General features: G+C 38.5%; 1 protein-coding gene across 8 annotated transcripts in view; it reads right to left on the bottom strand.

The window, feature by feature from the left end:
• The window catches only part of Hps3 (HPS3 biogenesis of lysosomal organelles complex 2 subunit 1), a 43347-nt gene extending 32132 nt beyond the window's left edge, over positions 1 to 11215 (bottom strand). For 6 of the 8 annotated variants that reach the window (XR_015440859.1, XR_204712.4, XR_015440860.1 and 3 more), the window contains exons 1-4: positions 10870 to 11191; positions 3517 to 4011; positions 2803 to 2974; positions 2621 to 2706 (exon numbers count right to left, since the gene is read on the bottom strand). Coding sequence is in view for 3 of the 8 variants with exons in the window: in XM_004834421.4 (XP_004834478.1) it covers positions 2621 to 2706; positions 2803 to 2974; positions 3517 to 4011; positions 10870 to 11086 (970 nt within the window). In the remaining 5 variants the exon portion in view is untranslated. Of the gene's footprint in view, positions 1 to 2620; positions 2707 to 2802; positions 2975 to 3516; positions 4012 to 8900; positions 9041 to 10869 lie in introns of all 8 variants that reach the window. The other 2 variants (XM_004834424.3, XR_002392516.2) reach the window with 2 other exon arrangements.
• Positions 11216 to 22735: the final 11520 nt, after the last annotated feature.

Here is a 22735-nt window from a genome sequence, read left to right as displayed (position 1 = left end):
ATGCCCTCATAGGTGGGGCTTTTCAGAGGGGCTAGAGCTAGGATGTGTAATAACTAAGTGGATTTAGCATAATTCTGGATATGGATGATGGAAGCCCCACCCTGGGTTTGGGTGGCACCAATTGATAGGCTTATAGCCTGGATGGAGTATAAAAGAAGAGAGAGAAGGCTTTGACAGCTGCTGCTTGCTGCCTTCTGTCTGACACGCCATGAACTGTTTGTTTCTCCTCTGCCTTGACACTCTGCTTTGGAGCCAGCTGACTATGGACTGAAACCTCTACAAACTGTGAGCTAAATCCTTTCTTCCTGTAACTTGTAGGTGTCAAATATTTTGTATCTGCAATGAGAAAAGTAAGACAGTATCCGACTCAAACTAACTGTGGAAAGATTTAATCAGGAAAATTTGAAAACAGTATATGATGATATCAAAGAATTTTTTTATGTAAAATGGTACTTTGAATTTTTTGTAAGTAAAATAATTTGTTCCTTTTAGAGATTTGTGATGGATACGGTATTAACTCTAGGATTTGTACAGAATAACCTAGAAGGGAGGAAGTGTGGGCACGAGGTATCTGTTAAAGCTGTGTTTGGGTACATGGGGGTCCACTGTACTATCTTCTCACTGTGTTATGGTTTGGGTCTAAATGTCCCTCCCAAAGCTTCATGTGTCATAGGTGGGTTTTTCAGAGGCGGCTGTATCTAGAGTGTGGGATTCTGGGATTAAGGGCATGTGATTACTAAACCAGTACACTGATTGGTTTGGCACCACCCCAATCCTGTAATCTAGATCAGATAAAAGGGGCAGAAAGACTGGGTTAAGGTTCCCTTGTTGCTTTTGCTACTTTGTGCACACCACGTTGTTTCTGCTCTGTGAGTCTTGTTTGCCATCCACTCTGCCTTGCAGCCAGCTGACTATGGACTGAAACCTCTACAAACTGTGAGCCAAAATAAACCTTTTCTCCCTTAACTTTGGGTGTTGGGTATTCTGTCTCAGCAATGAGAAAAGTGACTGAAATACTATGTTTGAAATTTTTCATAAGCAAAGTTTTAAGGACTCTTTTGATGGGCACCCTTTAACGACACTGGTTAACATCAGAAATCCAATTCTGCACATTATGCAATTATCCAAGTCCACTGTCCAATTTTTTTCTCCTTTTTCCTTCTTAAACACATCTGGATTCTAGCCAAATAGTATTGCTCACTTCTCCAAACACACATAACAATCTTACAGCTGGTACATGGTGGTTCCTCTATGTAATATCTTACCAAAATCTCCATCTTCTAGAAATTCTACTCATGCCTTAAGGCCCAGCTTACTGTCTATTCAGTAAGTATTCATCAGGTACCTGCTAAAGTGCTGCTGCTCACAGTGCTCAGATATAAGAGGGCCCAGGACATGGCAAGTGCTCTCATAGAACCCTCATGCTAGTGATGGGGGTTGGGGTAGAGGATAAACACATAATCTCTACAGCATATGGAAAAGAGATTCCGAGTACTATGGGAGACTCACTAAATTAAAGAGCTGAGCCTCACAGCTATTAGCCCTGTTTGGTTTCCAGCCTTGTCTCCCATCTCCCTTGCTGACTCTCCTTGCTCTTACTTCTCTCAGTTCCTCAGCTAGAAGGCTATTTCCCACCACAGTCTTTGCTGCTTCCTCTGCATGAAAGGCTCTTTTTGTTCCTCAGCACCAACCCCCTCCCTAATTAACCCTTCAGATTCTCTTTCTTAGGACCCCCAAATGAAACAGGATTTTCTGTTATAGGTTCTCACAGTGGGGTTCCTTTCCCATACAACATTCATTTTGGTGTGTAATTGTGATTATGAGAATATTTAATGTGAATATTGAACTAATGTCTGCTTCTGCCATTAGACAGTTCACTTCAAAGGGCAAACATGTTGCCTACTTTTGCTCACTGCTGCTTCCCTAGTGTTCAGCACAATGTTCAACGCAGACACTCAGTAAATTTTTACTAAAAGAAAAGAATAAGTGAAAGCTATAAAGACATTGAATAGGGTATTACTTACATCATTTTTTTTCTAGATAATATCTAAAGATGGTAAGCAAGCCATGACCAAGTAGAGAGCCTACTGCTGATTCTCAATTTTGGAGTCTATAAGATCCCTTGTAAGCACTTAAAAATATTGATGCCAGGTCCCAAAACTGACCGAGTAAGTCAGAATTTCCAGCATGTAGAGCCTGAGCATCACTACTTTTAAAAGTGCCCAGGTAAACCTAATGTGCAGCGGGGCTGAAAAACACTGTTCTAAATGAATTTGTACTCAGTCCACATCTCCCACCTTCCTCATAAGGTTATCACAGGAAGCTCTGTCAAATACTCAGATGGAATCTAGGTAAATCTCTGCTTTAATAGGGCTCTAATTTCCTTTTCTGGACATAGGGACCATTTTAAAAACAAAAATGAGCTTCGTCACACCCTCTGCATGACTTCACTTCTCCGAGCACACCTGACTTTCCTTTCTAGTGCTCATAGGTATTTGCCAAGACACTTGTCCAGGGCCACAGGGAGACTCAGTAGAAGAAACAAATCTAGTACCTATACTGATCTTCCCTCCAGCCCAGACCCCACCACCTCACCACACTGTAGCACTGCCACACTCACCTGTCTGGTAAATGGGTAGCAGCTGAAGGGAATGGAACCTGATGTCATCAGATGAGACATAGAAGGAAATATCAGGAGTAAAACGTCTGTGGGTTTAAAAAGATAAGGAGGAAAAAGTTTAATTTCCCTGTACATTAAGCAGGCACATAAATACTAAAAACTAGAGAGTAAAAAGCTAATACCTATAGAGCAGATGCCGGATGTGGAAGTATTTTATTTTTTCATCAGCTAATCCTGTAGATTCCAGTGTAACAGATATCCCACATTGTTCACTTTTTTCACCAAGAAGCTCCATGGGCTTCTGGCAGATAACAAAATCATCTGACTCAATCTGTGAAGTTTCATTACTGAAATCTTAAAAAATAAAAGTTAAAGGCATAACAACTTCTAGTATTACCTTCTTGAAGGAAAAGTAGATTTCACAGTATTCTCTCACCAATTAGGCTTATTATAATTTTATATACACATATTTCATACAATTAGGCCCTGTAATTTTCAAAAGTTTTAGTACTTGCATATTTATTCCTCATAACCACTGATAAAGTACAACAAAATATGTATTATCACCCCCATTTTACACACAAGAAAATTCAGAGATGGTGATACTCAATGGCATCTAATTAATAAGTGTGCAAACAGGGACTAGAAATCCCTCATCTAGCAGTGGCTCTGTTCCATTATTTACACTAACAAGCATATGTAGTGATACATTTACATAGTATACAATAATATATATGCACAGCCAGATCATAAACACAAATTTGATGTAGTCAGTATAACTAAATCTATAAATATCATGGCTTGGCATGATACATACTAGCATTCTTTAGAGATACTCAAAGGTGACCATTTTCTCTACACCTAAAACAAGAAAGTAAGTTAAGTTCATCATTTACCTTCATTTGTCTGTTTTACTGGATTGCTGGTCTTATATGGCTGGTGGTTAACTCTCTCTCTGTTTTTAGAGTCCGATTCCAGTTTTAAGATTAAGACTTCCAAATCTGACATGACAGCAACATATCCAACACAAAAAGAAATTTCGACAGGAGTGATATTATCCACATGGATAATTAAACTACGTTCAAAGTCCAACATTGAGAATTCCTCATTAATGACCTGGTACGTCAAACTAAATAAGACTAATTTATTTGTGCAGCCAACAAGGAGGTCTCCTTTCACAGGGCAACAGGAAATGCACAAGGGGGCCTCAGAGAGCGGCATTTCAACAATGGACATCTGGTCTTTGAAGGATTCCCGGAAGGGCGCCTCCACATTATGTCCAATCATTCGGATACACACTCGAGAGTTCTCCGCCCTTTTACTTCTCCAGTTCACATAAGCACGTAGAAACATAGCCTTGTTTTTCTCTTCAATTGCTACCAAATAGTCCCCTGAAAAGGAATTAAGAGTATACTTGGAATTTGTAATTAGAACCACTTACTTTGCCTCAATGAAATGGAACACATCAGTGGCTACAGACTTAATAAAACACAACCCTAAGTAACAGAATCTCAGGGATATTTTTAACTTACATTATTAGGCACTGAGGTTCTGAAATACAATTTCCCCCATTTTAGAGTCTAAAGATGACCTCATTATTCGTATGACACTAAAACGTACATTTTATTTCCTATCTTAACTCTAAGCATTTCACAAGAACTCTAAATTTATGGCTCTAACCAAGCTCTTCTGACAAAAAGATTCTGCAATATAAGTGTATCATCGTCACTTATTAAAATTAGGTACAAATTAAGGAATTCTGAGTTTAACAGAACTGGCATTTTATCCCCTCCCCTTCCCACAAAAGTCACAACTTTGAAAAATAGGATAAAGCTTCTAGTACTAAGTAAAAAAAATCCAAGTTAATGTTCTCTTAACTTTGAGATTTTAACTTATAAGAGTAACATATTTGGTGTTACATTTTGATTTGAGAAATCAAAATGGTAAAGTGGTAAAGAGATACAAAACAAAATGCATAGTCATCTCCTCTCTGCCATCTCACCTCAGAGGACACAATGTAAACATGCAGCCTGGCGTATGACTGCCAACATTTTTCTCTTATACAGTATAAACATACAGCACAGAGCAGTATTGTCTTTTTTCTGTATTATACTAAATATTTAACAATCTGCAATATTTTTAAATGATTGATAAATATTTCCCCACAAGGTGATACATGGATATCTAACATCTTTTTCATTATATGTTATACACACATGTGCAATAATTTACTTAACTACCCTACTAATATATATTCAAGCACTTCCAGGTTTTTGCCACCCTATTTTATCCTGGAATGCACAGGCCTATACCTATATACTTACTGTGGTGGTTGGGGGGCCGGGTAGGGATGGGATAGATTTCTAAAAGTGAAAATGTTGGGCCAAAGAACAGGTCCACTTTACACTTTAATAGGTACTGCCAGGTTGCCACCCTATATGAGAGAAACTCATGCTTCCCGCAGAACTGTCTGAATATGCTACTTACCAGCAGTGACTTTATGTGGCAACAGAAACAGGGACTCTAATAGTTGGTACAATTTATATTACATAGGCGGCTTCTAAAACTAGGTTTTTTTCTACATATGTCATCCATGTATAGTTACTCTTCTGCAAGTTTCCCATTTTTTAATTAAGTTGTTGATTTATATTTCTTAAGGAATTGAAGTTGTCTGGGAAAAAAAAGATACTAACCCTTCATTGGCCATGCACAGTGATTAATTTTAGTCTACTTTTGACTTTGCTTATTGGCTTCTTTTACCCTATCATTTTTATGTAGTCAGATATGTATCCTTCTATGTTTCCTTCTTGGCTTCTGAAATTTCCTTTTTAGCTTAAATAGTCCCATGTTTTCTGAATTACATAAATATATTGGACAGTTCATCTTTTTCTACTACGGTGGAGTTCATTTTTTACAGATTGAATCCAGTACCTTCACATCGAGCTATATCCCCAGCCCTTTAAACATTTTTTTTTTTTTGAGACAGGTACTCTCTAAATTGGCCAAGCTGGGCTCAAACTTGAGATATTCCTGTCTCAGCCTCCCAGAGTTATGAGGTTATAGGTGTGCTCCACCACACTTGGCTTAGTAGAGTTCTTTTAAATTTCTGTCCTTTAGAATTCTGTTGGTGAGGGCAGGGGATAGGTCTAGGATTTAACCAGGTCTTCTGTCTTCTGAATGTAGAACCTATAATACCAATACTATTTCATAAAACAGCGCTTTTGCAATAAACTGAAGTTAAAATGCTGCTGTTATACTGACATTCCCTACATCCAGCAGTGTGTAAGCAGAGTAGCCCCTTCCTGGAGACACTTACAGGGATGAACGAGCAAATTGCCTCCTCCTTCAAAATAATAGAGCCTTCAAAAAAAGGCCAACTTTTCCCTGACAGTGGTTACTGAAGTCACACAGATGGAGTGTGAAGCTGCTCTCCTTGAAATCTTGGTAGGATGCTTACAAATACCTGCATGTATAGTAAGTTTTTCACTGTGTTCACTGCCATTAAGTACATCCACAGTGTTTTGCAACCATCACTACCTTCCAGAACTTTTTCATCTTTTCCAAAACTATGTATTCATTAAACAATAACACCTCATTCTTCCCTTCCCACAGACCCTGGCAATTGATCATTCCACTTTCTTTCTCCATGAATTTGACTACTCTCAATACCGCACATAAGTAGAACTGCACAGTAATTGTTTTAAAGGTTGCTCCATAGTGTAGCATGTATCAGAATTTCATTCCTTTTTAAAGCTAATAGCCTGTAATTTTATCTATTCATCTGTCAATAGCCCTTTGAGTTGCAGCTTATAAATAATCCTGCTATGAACATTGGTGTACACCTATCTATTCAGGTCCCTGCTTTCAGTTCTTTTCTGTACACACCCAAAAGTGGCAGAAGTGGAATTGCTGAATTATATGGTAATTTCATGTTATTGTTGTTTTTAAGAAACACATTGTTTTCCTAGATGGCTGCATATTTTACTTTCCTATGAGTTCCAATGCATAAGGGTTTCAATTTCTTCGAATCCTCTCCAACATTTACTCATGTTTTAAAATGATAACCATCCTAATGAATATGGGTGGTATTTCATTATGGTTTTAATTTGCATTTCCCTAATGACTAGTGACCTTGAGCATCTTTTTATGTGCTTTTGGGCACTGATATGTCTTCTTTGGAGAAATATCTATTCAAACTCTTGGTTTGAATCAACTTTGTTGCTGTTATTGAGTTGTAGTTCTTCATATATTTTAGATATGAATCCCTTACCAGATAAATGATTTGAAAATATTTTCTTTGATTCCGTGAGTAGCCTTTTCAATCTGTTAGCCTTTTCAATCCTTTGATACACAAAAGTCTAATTTTGGGGATGTCCAACTTACCTATTTTTCTTTTATTATATTCAAGTTAATAAATAAATTTTAAAAGTAAGAATATTTGCTTAGTTACTACAAAAGCTTTTTATTTTTACACCTATAAATATGTACCTATTTCACTGATAAAGTCCATACAGTAATTCATGTTTAAAATCCAGTAGGCAAATGAATGAAACTTGAGAACATAATGTTAAGGGAAATAAGTCAGACACAAAAGTTCAAATATCATAAGGTTTCTCTTATTAGAAGCTCAAAATATATACATATATAAACAAAGAGCATATTAGAAGATAAATAGGAAATGTGGGTAAGTTCAAATAATATCCCAGATTCTCCATTGTTTCCAAAATATTTCAATGTACATGTTAATTTGTTTCATTTATACTACTAGTTTCTCTTAGTTCACTGAAAAGAAAGTCTTGTGCTATTATCTATCTCTTTTTTGTAAAAGAATGTTTTCTGTATATAACTTATATTCTGAATAACATTTTGGCCATTCTTTTAAGATTATGGTACAGAGTGAATTAACTATTGTTATTCTTTAATTATTTTGTTATAAAATTTTGTTTAATTTTTTATAGAAGAGTGCTTTATAGTTTCTTTATTGATATCTACATGTATTACACTAAAATAAAAAATAAAATCTGATAATTATAGATTGTGTCACATTCTGTTGTGTTTTCAGATTAATGAATTCTTCTACATGCAATGAACTAGCACTTGCTAAGCAATCTGCCTAACAAAGCTTATGATGAGAGGTTTTGCTTTGTTTTGTTTTGTTTGTTTGTTGAGACAAGGTCTTGCTATATTTTAAGCTGGCCTTGAAGCACTATGTACCCCAGGGTGGCCTCAAATTAGCAAGCCATATTCCCGCCTGAGCCTCCTGAGTACTGGGATTATAGGAATGTGCCACTATACTTGGCATAATGGAGAGGCTTAGAATTCTGAGTTAAAACTCACAATAGTCCTTCAATATATGTATTTCACCTCCCCATTTTACAGATCAGGAATCTGAGCTCAAACTAAGTAACTTGCCTAAGGCCACAAAGCCAACAAATAATGGAGCAGGGACTCAAATCTGGATCAGGTTAACTCAAAGGCCCATGTTCATTCCCCAATAATGCTGCCTCTCAAATTGAAGAAATAAGTCTACAGGCTTCTGTGGAGGTGATTATCTTCATAAGGAAAGGGAACTAAATGTTTAAGCATTATGTGCCCAGTGCTTTTTTTTCTTACTTTACAAATCATCTATATTCATTAAATAAAAATTTAAAAAATTACTGATCATGATACTAAAAATTCAAAACTATTCAAATTTTCTACATACTTTTCTTCCTAATTCCCCAAATTTGATACAAAGAGAATAGTTTTCAGCTGATTTGAGATTTTTTTAAAAACTGCAAATATTTTCTGCTTGGGTAAGAGACCTGCACAGTATTTATAGTAAATTAAAATATATGAACTCTTTCCATTTGTGACAAGGAGAGATTTGCAACAGAGGAGGACTCTGGGCAGTGAGAACAGAAATCCCCAGGTTCCACCAATGGTTGTGGGAGGAAGGGGCCAAAAGAGAAACACTGAGAAGTGGAAGAAAAGTTTTCTGGATATCGGCATAGCCAGGAGTCACCCTATTCAATTTCAGTTATGAGTGCATTAATAGAAGCTGTACCCAGAAGCTGAAGTTTAAGCTGTGGGTGGAAAGCTGCCCTTGAGCTACATAAACAATGATACTGTGTCATTCCACATCACTTTTGAACTCTTTTAAGGCAGCCAACCACCAGATTATAAAAATACCTTTGTTCTTCAAGGCCTCTATTAATGAAATTATCATGCAATTTGTGGTCTCATGAAACCAGCGTGGCTCAAGTCAGTGTTTCTCAATCCTGGCTCATCTCTGACTCACCCCAGTGTTGGCAGATTCCAGAGAAACTACTATGCTGGATCTCTGAGGGTGTGGCCCAGGCATGGGGACTTTTTTTAAGCTTCCCAGGTGATTTTGATGTATAGGTATCGGACATCCAAGGATCCTAGGAATCAACAGTACTGACAGGCAAGAAAATCAGAGGTTTATGTAATGCCTGCCGTTTCAAATTTTAGAATAAAAGTCCAGTTGAAACAATAAAGCAAGTCATGTATATATTCCCCACCCCCATTACACACACACACACTGAAACTGGTGAGCAGGTGAGTGTGTTTACTCAATACAATGCTATTTATTTATTTATTTATTTTTCAGTTAAGGTGTTGCTGTATTGCCCAGGCTGGCCTCAAACTTGTGATCCTCCTACCTCAGCCTCCCAAGTAGTTAGGATTACAGATGTGCATCACCAGTTCCATGGCACTCCTGAAGGTAAAAATTCCAAAGGACAGGGTGGGGGAAAGCTATCAATACTATAAAAAATATGATCATAACCCTGCACTCTGAGAGGCTAAGTCAAGAGGATCACAAGCACTAGCCCAGCCGGGGCAACTTGGTGAGTTAGTGAGACTTTTTTCTCAAAATAAAAATAAATAAATAAATAAAAAGGGATGGAGATGTAGTTCAGTGCAAAGGCCCTGGGTTCAATCCCCCGTAGTAAGAAAAAATAAGAATTTTTGTGCTGAAAAGGAATGTCTAGGGACAATGAGTAGTTTTCGAAGTGGAGTGCTATATAGGCCCCAACTGCTGTTGTCCTTAGTCAGAAGAAAAATAATCGGGCCAGGGGTTTAGCTCAGTGGTTCTGTCGCCTGCCTTGCAAGCGCAAGGACCCCAGTTCGATCCCAGTACCAAAAAAAAAAAAAAAAGAAAAGAAAAGAAAAATAATCATAGCACAGTCATTTGCTCATAAAATTAAACTAATCCTTTATTATAAATAATGGTGACTGTAAATACTAAGGTTTTTTTGTTAAAAAATGTATCTTTACTTGACAAAAGATACTAGGTATGGTAGCTCCAGTTTTTAATTGAGTCACAAAATTCCCAACATCTGGAAATCACTGATTTAATAATTCAACGTTTTTAAGAAAGCAGAAATTGAGACCCAAAGTTTTCTATAAACTCATACTGAATTGGGTGCAGAGTAGGGATGAGAGAGAGAAATCTGTAACCTTCCAGGTTCATGGTCTCCACTTTGTTAGTACCACAATCACCATTCTTTCCACCGTAAATCCTGTACTTTATATCCCTCCTGAAGAGTAGGAATCAAAGATTAAGTGCAATGGATAGTTAGACGAATCCTATGGTAAATCCTTCTGTAATGTGAAAGAGTACTTTTTTAAATTGGATTTTCCTACAATAGGACACGCCCATCCAATCATCGCCCCCCCCCCCCCCCCGCTAGTGCTTCACATTTCTGGTGGAAAGGAATATAATCTATGCTCTTACAGCTTTTTAAGGGAGGAGAGAGGGAACAACTAGACAATTTTAGACCAAGTTCCATTTACATACACTTAAAAATCAGCACACAAATGACTATGAGCACTTAAAACCCGACCAGACGTGGATGGAGGTGCAGATGGAAAAGGACTGGCTATGAGTTGGGATAATTTGGAGGACGGGAAGTACTGAACCATAAGCATTAGAATACGATTTCGTCATCCCACTTTTGCTCGTTCTTGAAATTTTCTACATTTTTAACAGGCCGCTCTGAGAGGATGGCTCTAAAGCTTAGCAGTTGTCAGAGACTCCGCCCCACTAGAAGCAAGGTCACACCTTCGGTTGCCACGACAACCACACAGCTCCCGCACAGCTCAGCACTCCCGCCCCCCCAGCACAGAGGCCAACAGCAGGTTCCGGGAAGATCTCAGTCCCTTCCCCGCCCTGGGCGGTCGCCCTTCCTGACAGAAGTGGCCCCAGACCCAAGCGCGGGCGCCCCTCGCCCGCCGCTACTCACCGGCCTCGCTGTAGGCCATGCGCAGCACCCTGCCCAGCGTAGAGAAGGCGCACCTCGGCTGGCACAGCTCCTGGCCTGTCACGGCGAACGCCTCCACCTTGCAGCCGGCCGCCACGAACAGCGCGTCGCACCCCCCGCCGCAGAACTGCTCTGGCTCCAGCTTGCAGGGAACCACCTGCTGCGACCCAAACGGGTGCAGGTTGTACAGATGCACCATCCCTGCGCCCGGCTGCAGGCCACGCCAGCTTGCCAGCCCTGCTGGGCGCCCGGAGACCCCCGCCGACCACGAACCAGACCGCTTCCGCGAGCGACCCAGCGGCGCCGAGTCACGTGAGTGCCAGCGCCGCTGCTTAAAGGGGCCGCGGCGGGGCGGGGTGGGAGCGTAGAGGGCAGTTCGCTGGGCCCCAGGGTTCAAGCCCCGCCCTCCAGGCCCCTCCAGGTCTGCGTCCTGCGGCAGGCTTGCTTCCTGGCCTCAAGCTCTGAGCTAGGCAGGTCCAGGAACCCCTGTATCCTTCCGTTTATCGTTGCATGTAATTTCTTGGGGGTGAGACTGATGTTTTGGTCCTTGGACACATTGTAACAAAGAATCCTCTGCTATCCTGTACCATTTCTTACCTGCTTCAGGAGCATTGCTCAGGTCAGGTCTTCTCAGTCGTCTTTGAGTTTCTGAAGAATGAGGCTGCAGAAACAAATGTGATATGCCTGGTTCACCTTGGGAGTAAACATATTAAAGAGTTGCTCGCAAATAGGGAAGATTTTAGTAAGGTTTTTTTTTGCAAAGAGGAAAACCTTGATGGTGCTCTGCAAAAAGGTATTGTTTTGAATAACAGAATCTGAGGACAACATCTTGTGAGCATTTGACAAAAGGTTAGTTGTAGCCCCAGAGTGTAAAATGAGGAAGGAAATCCCCTAGCTGTCAGTCCAGTGCTTCCAAAACCATCCTGTAGCCTATATCCTATATAGGATCTGACATCTCAACAGGAAACTTAGGGTCGCATTCCCCATCTCCCTCCCCATTTAACAGACTTAACTTAAGTACGTCTTACTTAAAGCTACTTTTTCCAATTCATCTACAAAATAATGTAGTGTGGGTTGAGCAATTTTGTTTTGCATAAAAGGAATGTTAGGAAAAAGAAGGAAAAGAAAAAAAAGTACAAGCTCAACAAGATAGGTTTATTTCAGAACAAAGCTGAGACAGAGACTGCTCTGACACTTAGACCGGACCAGTTCCTCTTGTACAAGCTATGGGGTCTTTTTTAAGGTCATGGAGGGGAGGGGTTCAGTGAAAGGGGGTTGTAGCTACCTGCCAAGATCAAGGCTTGAGCGAGCACAAGGGTTAATAGTTGCCCAAGGGGGAGACTTGGGAAAGCACAGGGAGTAGTGATTGTTATCAGCAGCAGGGCTGATAATGATTTGAGTTACTGGGTCCAGCTGTGCTGGGGGAGGGGTTAGAGTGGTCACTGTCAGAATGGTGGCAGTGGACCCTTCATTGCAGACTGTCTATGCTTAGATAGGGAAAATGGGCAGCGCATCTCTTTCTTAACTACTTCCTTCTGACGAGTGGCAGAGGTTGGGGGTTTTGTCTGGACTAAAGAAGGAGAACCTTATTGATGTCATCTTTGGCAACTGCCTATGAAATGGTTGCAGTCTTCTTTGTGAGAAAGCTTTGAAACAGATTGATTAGGCATGGCAATAATAAATAGGTGAGTAAAAAGAGGAGAACTGGCACTATAAAAAGAAAAATCTAAGATAGTGGACTTCCATGAATTTCATGAACTCTGTGAGGGATCTGGAGACATTTGTTGTATTGCCTGAACCTCTGTGTTTTGTCTCCTGCAGAGCTGCAGTTACATTATCATGATTATCTGGGATAAAGTACAACATGTATGAAGCATGGCTCGTATGTCCCTTGGGTAGACTTTACGTGGGGGTAACTAATCCCAGGCACTTTTATGCTTGCTTCCATCTGCATGATGACCAGGAGTTTAGCAATCTCTTGGCAAGCATAAACTTTTTCAAGAAAGTAAAGCATGAATGACCAAAGCATGAACATCAAAATGGAAAGACAGATTGGGGAAGGAGTACATCCAAACTCTGCCATTAAGGGATTGGAATAGCAATTGTAACCAGCTGGTGCCTAGACCTGTCTACAAGTATAGCTGGAAACTGTCAGCAGGGGTCAATGATTAGAGCCCCTTTTTATGTTAAGCTTACTTTACTATTACTTTTGTATCTCCTTGGTTATACTCTTCTACTAAGTTTTTCAAAATCAAGTTAGATTGAGACCTGTGTTAATCAAAATTAACCTCTTGCTATCTATTAAGGTCAGTTAAGGCTCCTTGGGCATTACTTTTGGAACCATGTCAAAGCCTCTCAGCTCCTCTATCAGTGTCACCCACCAGGGTAGGTCACGGTCTTGCTTGACCATGTGATTTCTTGTAGAAGCATGGGAGATGTTTTTCTCTCTGGTAACCCTACTTCTTAGCAAACTGTTCATTGGTTGACTTCTGTCTTCTGGGGTCCAGCAATCTTCCTGTGGGAAGATTGAGGAAATGGAGGTCCCACCAAAATTGTAGGATCCTATGAAAAGGTCCCTTCATGTCCTTAGTCCTATTGACCTTGAAGGGCCAGGGCCAAAATATTGGCTGTCCTCTTAGTCCAGTTATCTTTTTTGGGGGTACTGGGGATCCAACTCAGGACCTTGCAATTGTGAGGCAGGCATGGCACCACTGAGCTAAATCCCCAGCCCAGCCCAGTTTTCTTTTAACTCTGGTACCCAAAACTTAGTTGCTGAACATCCAGGAGATCTGTTATATTAGTAACAGAATAGCAGTAGGTTTAATCTTATGATCTTAACTAGATATTAAACACCTTGAAATATACAGTATGATAAAGGAATTGTTATTTTTCTTACCAATCATGGTTGTCTTAGGAGTTGAATCACTGAAGAATGTTAACATAATTATAAAGCTTCACTGAGAAAACTTGCGATCAAAGGAGCAACAACATTTTAGCATAACATTCATGATGACATTATTAAATGACATAAAGAAACTTTTACCTAAATTTGTAATCCTTCAATAGAGTGCCATCTAAGAAGAATGATTCTGTCCATAGATGTACATCATGTGATATTGCCTGGACTGCACAGTGTTTGAGCATCTCTAAGTGCTATAACTGATACATAACATACACATAACAATGCTGGCTGTCTCATGCTAGATTGGCATGTACATCTTTTTTTAAAATTAATTTTATTGGTAAATTTTAGGTATACAATATAATGACATTCATCATTGGAAATTTGCATGTTTACATAATCTCTCTTGGTTCTTATTTTTTCCCCACTGTCCAGCCCTCCCTTCAACCCCTCCATCCCTCCCCATTTACAAAGACTTTGTTTCCATTTTTCCATTTTCTCATATTAATTCCATTGCCTTGTTCCCCTTCCCCTACCCCTCCCACTTCCCCTTCCCTTTTACCCCTTTCCTTCCTGTTTCACATTATCTATTATACATTTTAATCCTTATTTACACTTCCAGTTTCTCACACTAGAGGAACTATTTGATATTTACACATGTGTGTCCTATTTATTTCACTGAAGAGTATTGCCTCAATGTGTATCCATTTAGCTATAAATGTCTCTGATTTCTCATTTTTTATGGCTGAGTGATACTCCATTTTATAAAAAAACCACATTTTCTTGATCCAGTCTCCAGTTGATGGGCAATTGGGCTGTTTCTAAGTTTTAGCTGTTAAAAACTGTGCTGCTATGAACATGGGCCCACATATATCACTGTGGTATGATTCTTTTAATTCTTTGGGGAAGATACCCAGCAGGGGAATAGCTAGGTCAAATCCGACTTGCAGTCCTACTTCTTTGAGCTATGCCCATACTGATTTCCACAGTGATTGCACCAGTCTACACTCCCACCAGCAGTGGAGCAGTGATCTTCTTTCTCCACAGCCCCACCAGCATTTGTTATTGGTTGATTTCATGATAGCAGCCATTCTTTCTGGAGTGAGGTGGAGTCTTAGCTTTGTTTTCATTTGCATCCCTTGAATGACCAGTGATGTTGAACATTTTTTTCATGTTTATTTGCTTTTCTATTTCTTTGTGTGAGAAATGTCTGTTCATTTCAGATGCCCATTTTTGGATTGGGTCTTTAAATGTGAGAGTTCTGATTTTTTTAAGGTCTTCAGATTCTAGAAAGTAGACCTTTGTCTGAGGAAGAGCAGGTGAAAATTTTTCCCCACATTGTGGGTTGTCTCTTCACACTGCTGGTGGTTTCTCTTGCTGTGCAGAAGATTTGTAATAGGAAGAGATGCCATTTGTTGATTGTTTGTGCTAGTTCACAGGCAACTGAGGTTTTGTTCATAAAATCTTTTCCTACACCAGTATCTTCAAGAGTTCTAACCTCTGTTCCAGCCAGTTCAGCATTTCTATTTTAATATTGAGATCTTTAATCCATTTCAATTTTAGTTTAGTGCATGGTGAGAGATATAGGTCTAGTTTTAATCTTTGGCAAGTTGAAACCCAATTTTCAAGCACCATTTGTTAAAGAGGCTATCTTTCCTCCAGTGAGGGCATTTGGCTCCTTTGTCAAAGATGAGGTGACTCAGTGTGTCTGCAGTTGTTTCTGCATCTTCTAATCTGTTCCAGTGTTCCTCAGGTCTGTTTCTTTGCCAGTACCATGCTGTTTTTATCACAGTAGCTTCATAGTATAGTTTCAAGTTGGGGGTTGTGATACCCCCTGCTGTGTCTCTGTTGCCTAGGATTGCTTTTGCTACTCTAGGTCTTTTCTTGTTCCAAATGAGTTTTTGGATTGTTTTGTCAAGGTCTGTGAAGTATGCTGCTGGAATTTCAATTGGGATTGCATTGAATCTATATAGCAATTTTGGAACTATGGCCATTTTCACTATGTTGATCCTTCCTACCGAGGAGGAGGGGATGTCTGTCCAATTTTGATATCCTCTTCAGTCTCTCTTTTCAGAGTGCTATAGTTTTCAGAGAAGAGGTCTTTGATTTCTTTTGTTTGGTTGATTCCTAGGTATTTCAGTTTTTTGGATGCTATTGTGAAAGGAATTGTTTGCCCTATTTCTCTCTCAGTGAGTCTGTTGTTCATGTAGAGGAGAGCTGTTGATTTTTGTGTGTTGACCTTGTATCCAGCTACTTGACTGAATTTGGTTATTAAGTCTAGGAGACTTTTGGTGGAGTTCTTAGGGTCTTCTATATAGAGTATCATGTCATCTGCAAATAATGACAATTTGACTTCTTCATTTCCTATCTTTATTCCTTTTATTTCTTTCTCTTGTTTAATTGCTGTGAGTAATGGTTCCTAAACTATATTGAACAGGAGTGGTGATAGTGGACATCCTTGTCTTGTTCCTGATTTTAGTGTGAAGGATTTCAGTTTTTGACCATTTAGTATGATGTTGGCCATTGGTTTTTCATAGATGGCTTTTATCAGATTGAGGTAGAGACCGTGAGACCATCTATTCCAATTTTTTGTAGGGTCTTTATCATAAATCCATGTTGGATTTTGTCAAATGCTTTTTCTGCATCTATTGTGATGATCATGGTTTTTGTCCTTGGCTCTATTGATGTAGTGTATTACATTGATTGATTTGCATATTTTGAACCATCCCTGCATCCCTGGAATAAATCCCACGTGGTCAGGGTGTATGATCTTCTTGATGCTCTTCTGTGTTCTGTTTGCCAGTATCTTATTAATGATTTTTGCATCTCTGTTCATTAGTGAGATTGGCCTATAGTTCTCTTTTATGGTTGGATCTTTCTCTGCTTTGGGGGATCAAGGTTATACTTGCTTGCAGGGATGAATATGGGAGTATTGCTTCCCTTTCAATTTCATTGAAGAGTTTAAAGAGTAGTGGAAGTAGTTCCTCTCTAAATGTCTTGTACAGTTCAGCAGTGAACCCATCAGGACCCAAGCTTTTTTTAGTTGGTAAGTTTTTCATTACATTTTCAACTTCATTGATAGCTATTGGGTTGTTTAGAATTTTTAGGTCTTCTTCATTCAACTTTGGTAATTCATACATATCTAGGAATCTATTTCTTCTCTTTTTTCCATCTTATTAGCGTATAGGTTCTCAGAGTGGGTATTGATGATCTTCTGGATTTCTTCTGAGTCCATTGTCATTTCATCCTTTTCATTCCTAATTGCATGGATTTGGGCCTTTCCTTTTCTTGATAAAGTTGGCTAAGGGTTTGTCAATTTTGTTTATTCTTTCGAAGAACCAACTCTTGGCTTCATTGATTTTTTTGTATTGTTCTCTTAGTCTCCATTGCATTGATTTCTCCTCTGATCTTTGTAATTTCCTCCCTTTATGAGCTTTGGGTTTGTCCTGCTCTTTTTTTCCTAGAAGCTTGAGGTTCAGCATCAGGATGTGTAATTGAGCTTGTTCTGTTTTCTTCATGTGAGTATTCACTGCTATGAATTTCCCTTGTAAAACTGCTTTGTGTCCCATAGATTCTGATATGTTGTATTGGCATTGTCATTTAATTGTAGGAATCATTTGATTTCTTCTTCAATTTCCTCTGTGACCCATTGGTTATTCAGAAGTGTGTTGTTCAGTTTCCATGTGTTCATGAAATTTTTGCATTTTCTTTTGGTATTGATCTCCAATTTCATTGTATTATAGTCTGATAATATACAGGGGATAACTTCAATTCCTTTGTGCTTACTTAAACATGTTCTATGAGCGAGTATGTGGTCTATTTTGGAGAACAACCCATGTGCAGCTGAAAAGAATGTGTATTCTGATTTTGTGGGGTGGAACACTCTGTAAACATCTGTTAAGTTCATTTGTTCAAGAGTTCAATTGAGTGCTAGTATTTCATTACTTATTTTTTGTCTAGTTGACCTATTTGTGACAGTGGGGTATTGAGGTGCCCCACTACTATTGTATTTGTGCTTATTTGATTTTTCATGTCTGTTAGTATTGGTTTTATATAGTTGGGCGCACTAGTGTTTGGTGCATATATATTTATGATTGTCCTGTCTTCCTTTTGAATTGTTCCCTTTTAAAAGGATGTAGTGTCATTCTTTGTCTCTCATAATCAGTGTTAGTTTGAAATCCACTTGATCTTCAAAGACGATAGCTACTCCTGCTTTTTTTCGGGTTCCCATCCAATGGAATATTGTTTTCCACCCTTTAACTTTCAGTCTATGAGTTTCTTTTTGAATTAAGTGTGTTTCTTGTATGCAGCATATTGTTGGATCTTGCTTCTTAACTCATTCTGCCAGTCTATTTCTTTTGATTGGTGAATTGAGACCATTAACATCTGTTGGGTTTATCAAGGCTATTTGGACTCCTATATGCCTCACTTATCTGTATCTCAAGTTCTTTTCCCCTGCTTGGGAAGTATTCTGCCATCACTTCTGTGAACAGATTTTTTATGTCATCTGAAATCTTTCTTGTTTCTTCATTGACTCCAGTCAGTCTTATGTTATTGTCCTTTGCATCATCTAGCAACTGCTGGACTGATTTCTCATGGTCCCTTACAATTTTAAAGAAATTTTTCTTTTCCTGGTCACTATTTGCATTCTTATTTTCTATATCTGAAATTCTGTCCTCACATTGGCTCATTCTGCTGCATAAACTTTCCTTTTTTAAAAAATTTATTTATTTATATATTTATTGGTACATTTTAGGTATACAATACATTTACATTTATCATTGGGTGTTTGTACCTGAACATGATGTATCTTAGTTCTTATTTTTTCTCCCATTACCTGTACACCCTTCACCCCCTGCACCCTTCCCTATTTACACAGACTTTGATTCCACTTTTTTTTCTTTCTCATAATTTTTCCTTTCCCTTCTTCCCTTTCCCCTTCCCCTCCCGCCACCCCCAAACCCTTGGACCTTTTCCTATTTTAAATTATCAATTATTCATTTTAATCATTTTCATCCTCATTTACACTTTCAGTTTCTAACACTAGAGAAACTATTCAGTATTTACACATGTGTGTCCTATTTATTTCACTTAAGAGTATGGCCTCAATATGCATCCATTTAGCTATAAATGACTCTAGTTTCTAATTCTTTATGGCTGAGTAGTACTCCATTTTATAAAAAACTACACCTTCTTTATCCAGTTTCCAATCGATGGGCACTTGGGCTGTTTCCAAGTTTTAGCTATTACAATCTGTGCCACTGTAAACAAAGGTGCACATATATTGCTGTGGTATGATTCTTTTAATTCTTGGGGAAGATTCCCAGTAGGGGAATAGCTGGGTCAAATGGGAACTGTAGTCCTAGTTCTTTGAGCTATCTCCATACTGATTTCCACAGTGGTTGCACCGGTCTACACTCCCACCAAAAACGGAGAAGGGTTCCTTTCTTTCCACACCCTGCCAGCATTTGTTATTGGTTGATTTCTTGATAGCAGCCATTCTTTGTGGGGTGAGGTGGAATCTCAGTGTTGTTTTCATCTGCATCTCTCGAATGACTGGTGATGTTGAACATATTTTCTTATATTTATTTGCTGTTTTTACTTCTTTATCTGGCAAATGTCTGTTCATTTCGGATGCCCATTTTTGAATTGGGTGTTTGAATTTGGGGGGTCTGATTTTTTTAGTTCTTTATATATTCTTGATAGTAGACCTTTGTCTGAGGTACAGCTGCTAAAAATTTCTTCCCACACTGTAGGTTGTCTCTTTGCTTTGTTGGTAGTTTCTCTTGAAGTGCAGAAGCTTTTTAATATGATGAGATCCCAGTTTTTGATTCTTTGTGCTAGCTTCTGTGCTACTGAAGATTTATTCATAAAGTCTTTTCCTATGCCAATGTCATCAAGAGTTCTACCTAACTTATCTTCTAGCAAGTTTAGTGTTTCTGTCTTAATAGTTAGATCTTTAATCCACTTCGATCTTAGTTTAGTGAATGGTGATAGGTATGGGTCTAGTTTTCATCTTTGGCAGGTTGAAATACAGCTTTTCCAACACCATTTATTAAATAGGCTATCTTTCCTCCAATGAGGGTGGTTGGCTCCTTTGTCAAAGAAGAGGTGGCTGAGTATATCTGGAGTTGTTTCTGCATCTTCTAATCTATTCCAGTGATCTTCAGGTCTGTTTCTTTGCCAGCACCATGCTGTTTTTATCACAGTAGCTTTGTAGCATAGTTTAAAGTTGGGGATTGTGATACCCCCAGCCAAGTCTTTGTTGCCCAGAATAGCTTTTGCTATTCTAGGTTTCTTCTGCTTCCAAATGAATTTTTGGATTGTTTTCTTGAGGTCTATGAAGTATGCTGCTGGGATCTCAATTGGAATTGCACTAAATCTATATAGTAGCTTTGGAAGTATGGCCATTTTCACTATATTGGTTCTTCCTACCCAGGAACAAGGGATATCTTTCCATTTTCTTATATCCTCTTCGATCTCCTTCTTCAGAATGCTGTAGTTTTCAGTGTAGAGGTCTTTTGCTTCCTTTGTTAGGTTGATTCCTAGATATTTCTTTTTTTAGATGCTATTGTAAAAGGAATTATTACCCAAATGTCTCCCTCAATGGGTCTATTATTTGCATGTAAGAAGGCTGTTGTTTTTTGAGTGTTGACCTTGTATCCACCTACTCTACTGAATCTGTCAATCAGGTCTAGAAGACTTTTGCCTGAGTTTTTTGGATCGTCTATGTAAAGTATCATATCATCAGCAAATAATGACAGTTTCACTTCTTCCTTTCCTATCTATTCCTTTTATTTCTTTATCTTTTCTAATTGCTATGGCTAATGTTTCCCGAATAATATTGAACAGGAGTGGTGATAGTGGGCATCCTTGTCTTTTTCCTGATTTTAGCGTGAAAGTTTTCAGTTTTTGACCATTTAGTACGATGTTGGCTGTTGGTTTTTCATCGATAGCCTTAATCAGGTTGAAGATAAAGACCTTCTATTCTATTCCAATTTTCTGTAGCGTTTTTACCATGAAAGGGTGTTGGATTTTGTCAAATGCTTTTTGTGCATCTATTAAGATAATCATGTGATTTTGTCCTTGACTCTGTTAATACAGTGTATTACATTTATTGATTTATGGATGTTGAACAATCCTTGCCTCCCTGCAATATATCCGACTTGGTCAGGGTGTATGATCTTCTTGATGACCCTCTGTATTCTGTTTGCCAGTATCTTGTTGAGGATTTTTGCATCTATGATCATTAGGGAGATTGGCCTGTAGTTCTCTTTTTGGGTTGGGTCTTTCCCTGGTTTTGGGATCAAAGTAACACTTGCTTCCAGGAATGAATTTGGAAGTATTGCTTCCCTTTCAATTTCCTTGATGAGTTTAAAGAGTAATGGTGATAGTTCTTCTTTAAATGTCTTAAAGAATTCAGCAGTGAAGCCATCCAGACCTGGGCTTTTCTTTGTTGGTAAGTTTTTTATTACATTTTCAATTTCACTGATTGTTATTGGAGTGTTTAGAATTTCTGTATCCTCTTCATTTAACTTTGGCAATTCGTATGTATGTAGGAATCTGTCCATTTCTTCTGTGTTTTCCATTTTATTAGAGTACAGGTTCTCAAAGTAGGTATTGATGATCCTCTGGATTTCTGCTGGATCTGTTGTGACTTCACCTTTTTCATTCTTAATTGCATGGATTTGAGCCTTTTCTTTCCTTTTTTTGATAAGGTTGGCTAAAGGTTTATCGATTTTATTTATTCATTTAACAAACCATCTCTTTGATTCATTGATGTGTTGTATCGTTATCTTAGTCTCCATTGCATTGATTTCTGCTCAGATCTTTATAATTTCCTTTCTTGTACGAGCTTTGGGTTTGTTATGCTCTTCTTTTTCTAGGAGCTTGAGGTTCTGCATTAGGTTATTTAACTGAATTCTCTCTGTTATCCTAATATGGGCATTCACTGCTATGAATTTCCCACTTAGAACTGCTTTTATTGTGTCCCACAGATTCCTGTATGTTGTACTGGCATTATCAGTTACTTGTAGAAACTGTCTAATTTCTTCTTTAATTTCCTCTGTCACCCATTGGTTGTTCAGGAGGGTGTTGTTCAATTTCCATGTGTTTGTGGGAGTTTTGCAGTTTCTTATGTTATTGATCTCCAATTGTATTGCACTATGGTCTGATAATATACAGGGGATAACTTCAATTCTTTTACATTTACTTAGATATGTCCTAAGAACTAGCATATGATCTATTTTGGAGAATGACCCATGTGCAGCTGAAAAGAATGTGTATTCTGATTTTTGGGGGTGGAATACTCTATAAACATCTATTATGTCCATTGTTCAATAGCTTGGTTCAGTTCTAGAATTTCCTTGTTAATTTTTTTCTAGATGATCTGTCTATTTTTGATAGAGGAGTGTTGAGGTCCCCCAATAAAATTATATTAGTGCTTATTTGGTTTTTCATGTCCATTAATATTTGTTTTGCATAGTTGGGGGCATTTGTATTTGGTGGATATATATTTAGGATTGTCATTTCTTCCTCTTGGATTGTTTCCTTCACAAGTATGTAGTGACCATGTTTGTCTCTCTTAATTAGTTTTGTTTGAAATCTACTTTCTCTGCAAATAAGATTGCTACACCTGCTTTTTCTGGATTCCTGTCACGTGGAGAACTGTTTTTCATCCTTTTACTTTCAGTCTATGGATTTGCTTTTGAGTTAGGTGTGTTTCTTGTATACAGCATATTACTGGGTTTTGTTTCTTAATCCATTTTGTCAGTCTGTTTCTTTTGATTGGTGAATTGAGGCCATTAACATTGATAGTTATAATTGAGAAATATTGACTCATCCTTGTCATGATGTTCTACTGTTGTTGGCTCTTTTATTTCTTATTTTCCCCCCTTTCCCTTTAGTTTCTTACCTTGCTTTGTGCCTTTTCTCTGTTCGGCCTTA

This window comes from Heterocephalus glaber, unplaced genomic scaffold (genome assembly GCF_053883595.1).
Source record: "Heterocephalus glaber isolate CG9 unplaced genomic scaffold, H.glaber_assembly_v1.0 deba00001504, whole genome shotgun sequence".
NCBI lineage: Eukaryota > Metazoa > Chordata > Mammalia > Rodentia > Bathyergidae > Heterocephalus > Heterocephalus glaber.
This window is presented reverse-complemented; position numbering and strand designations above follow the sequence as displayed.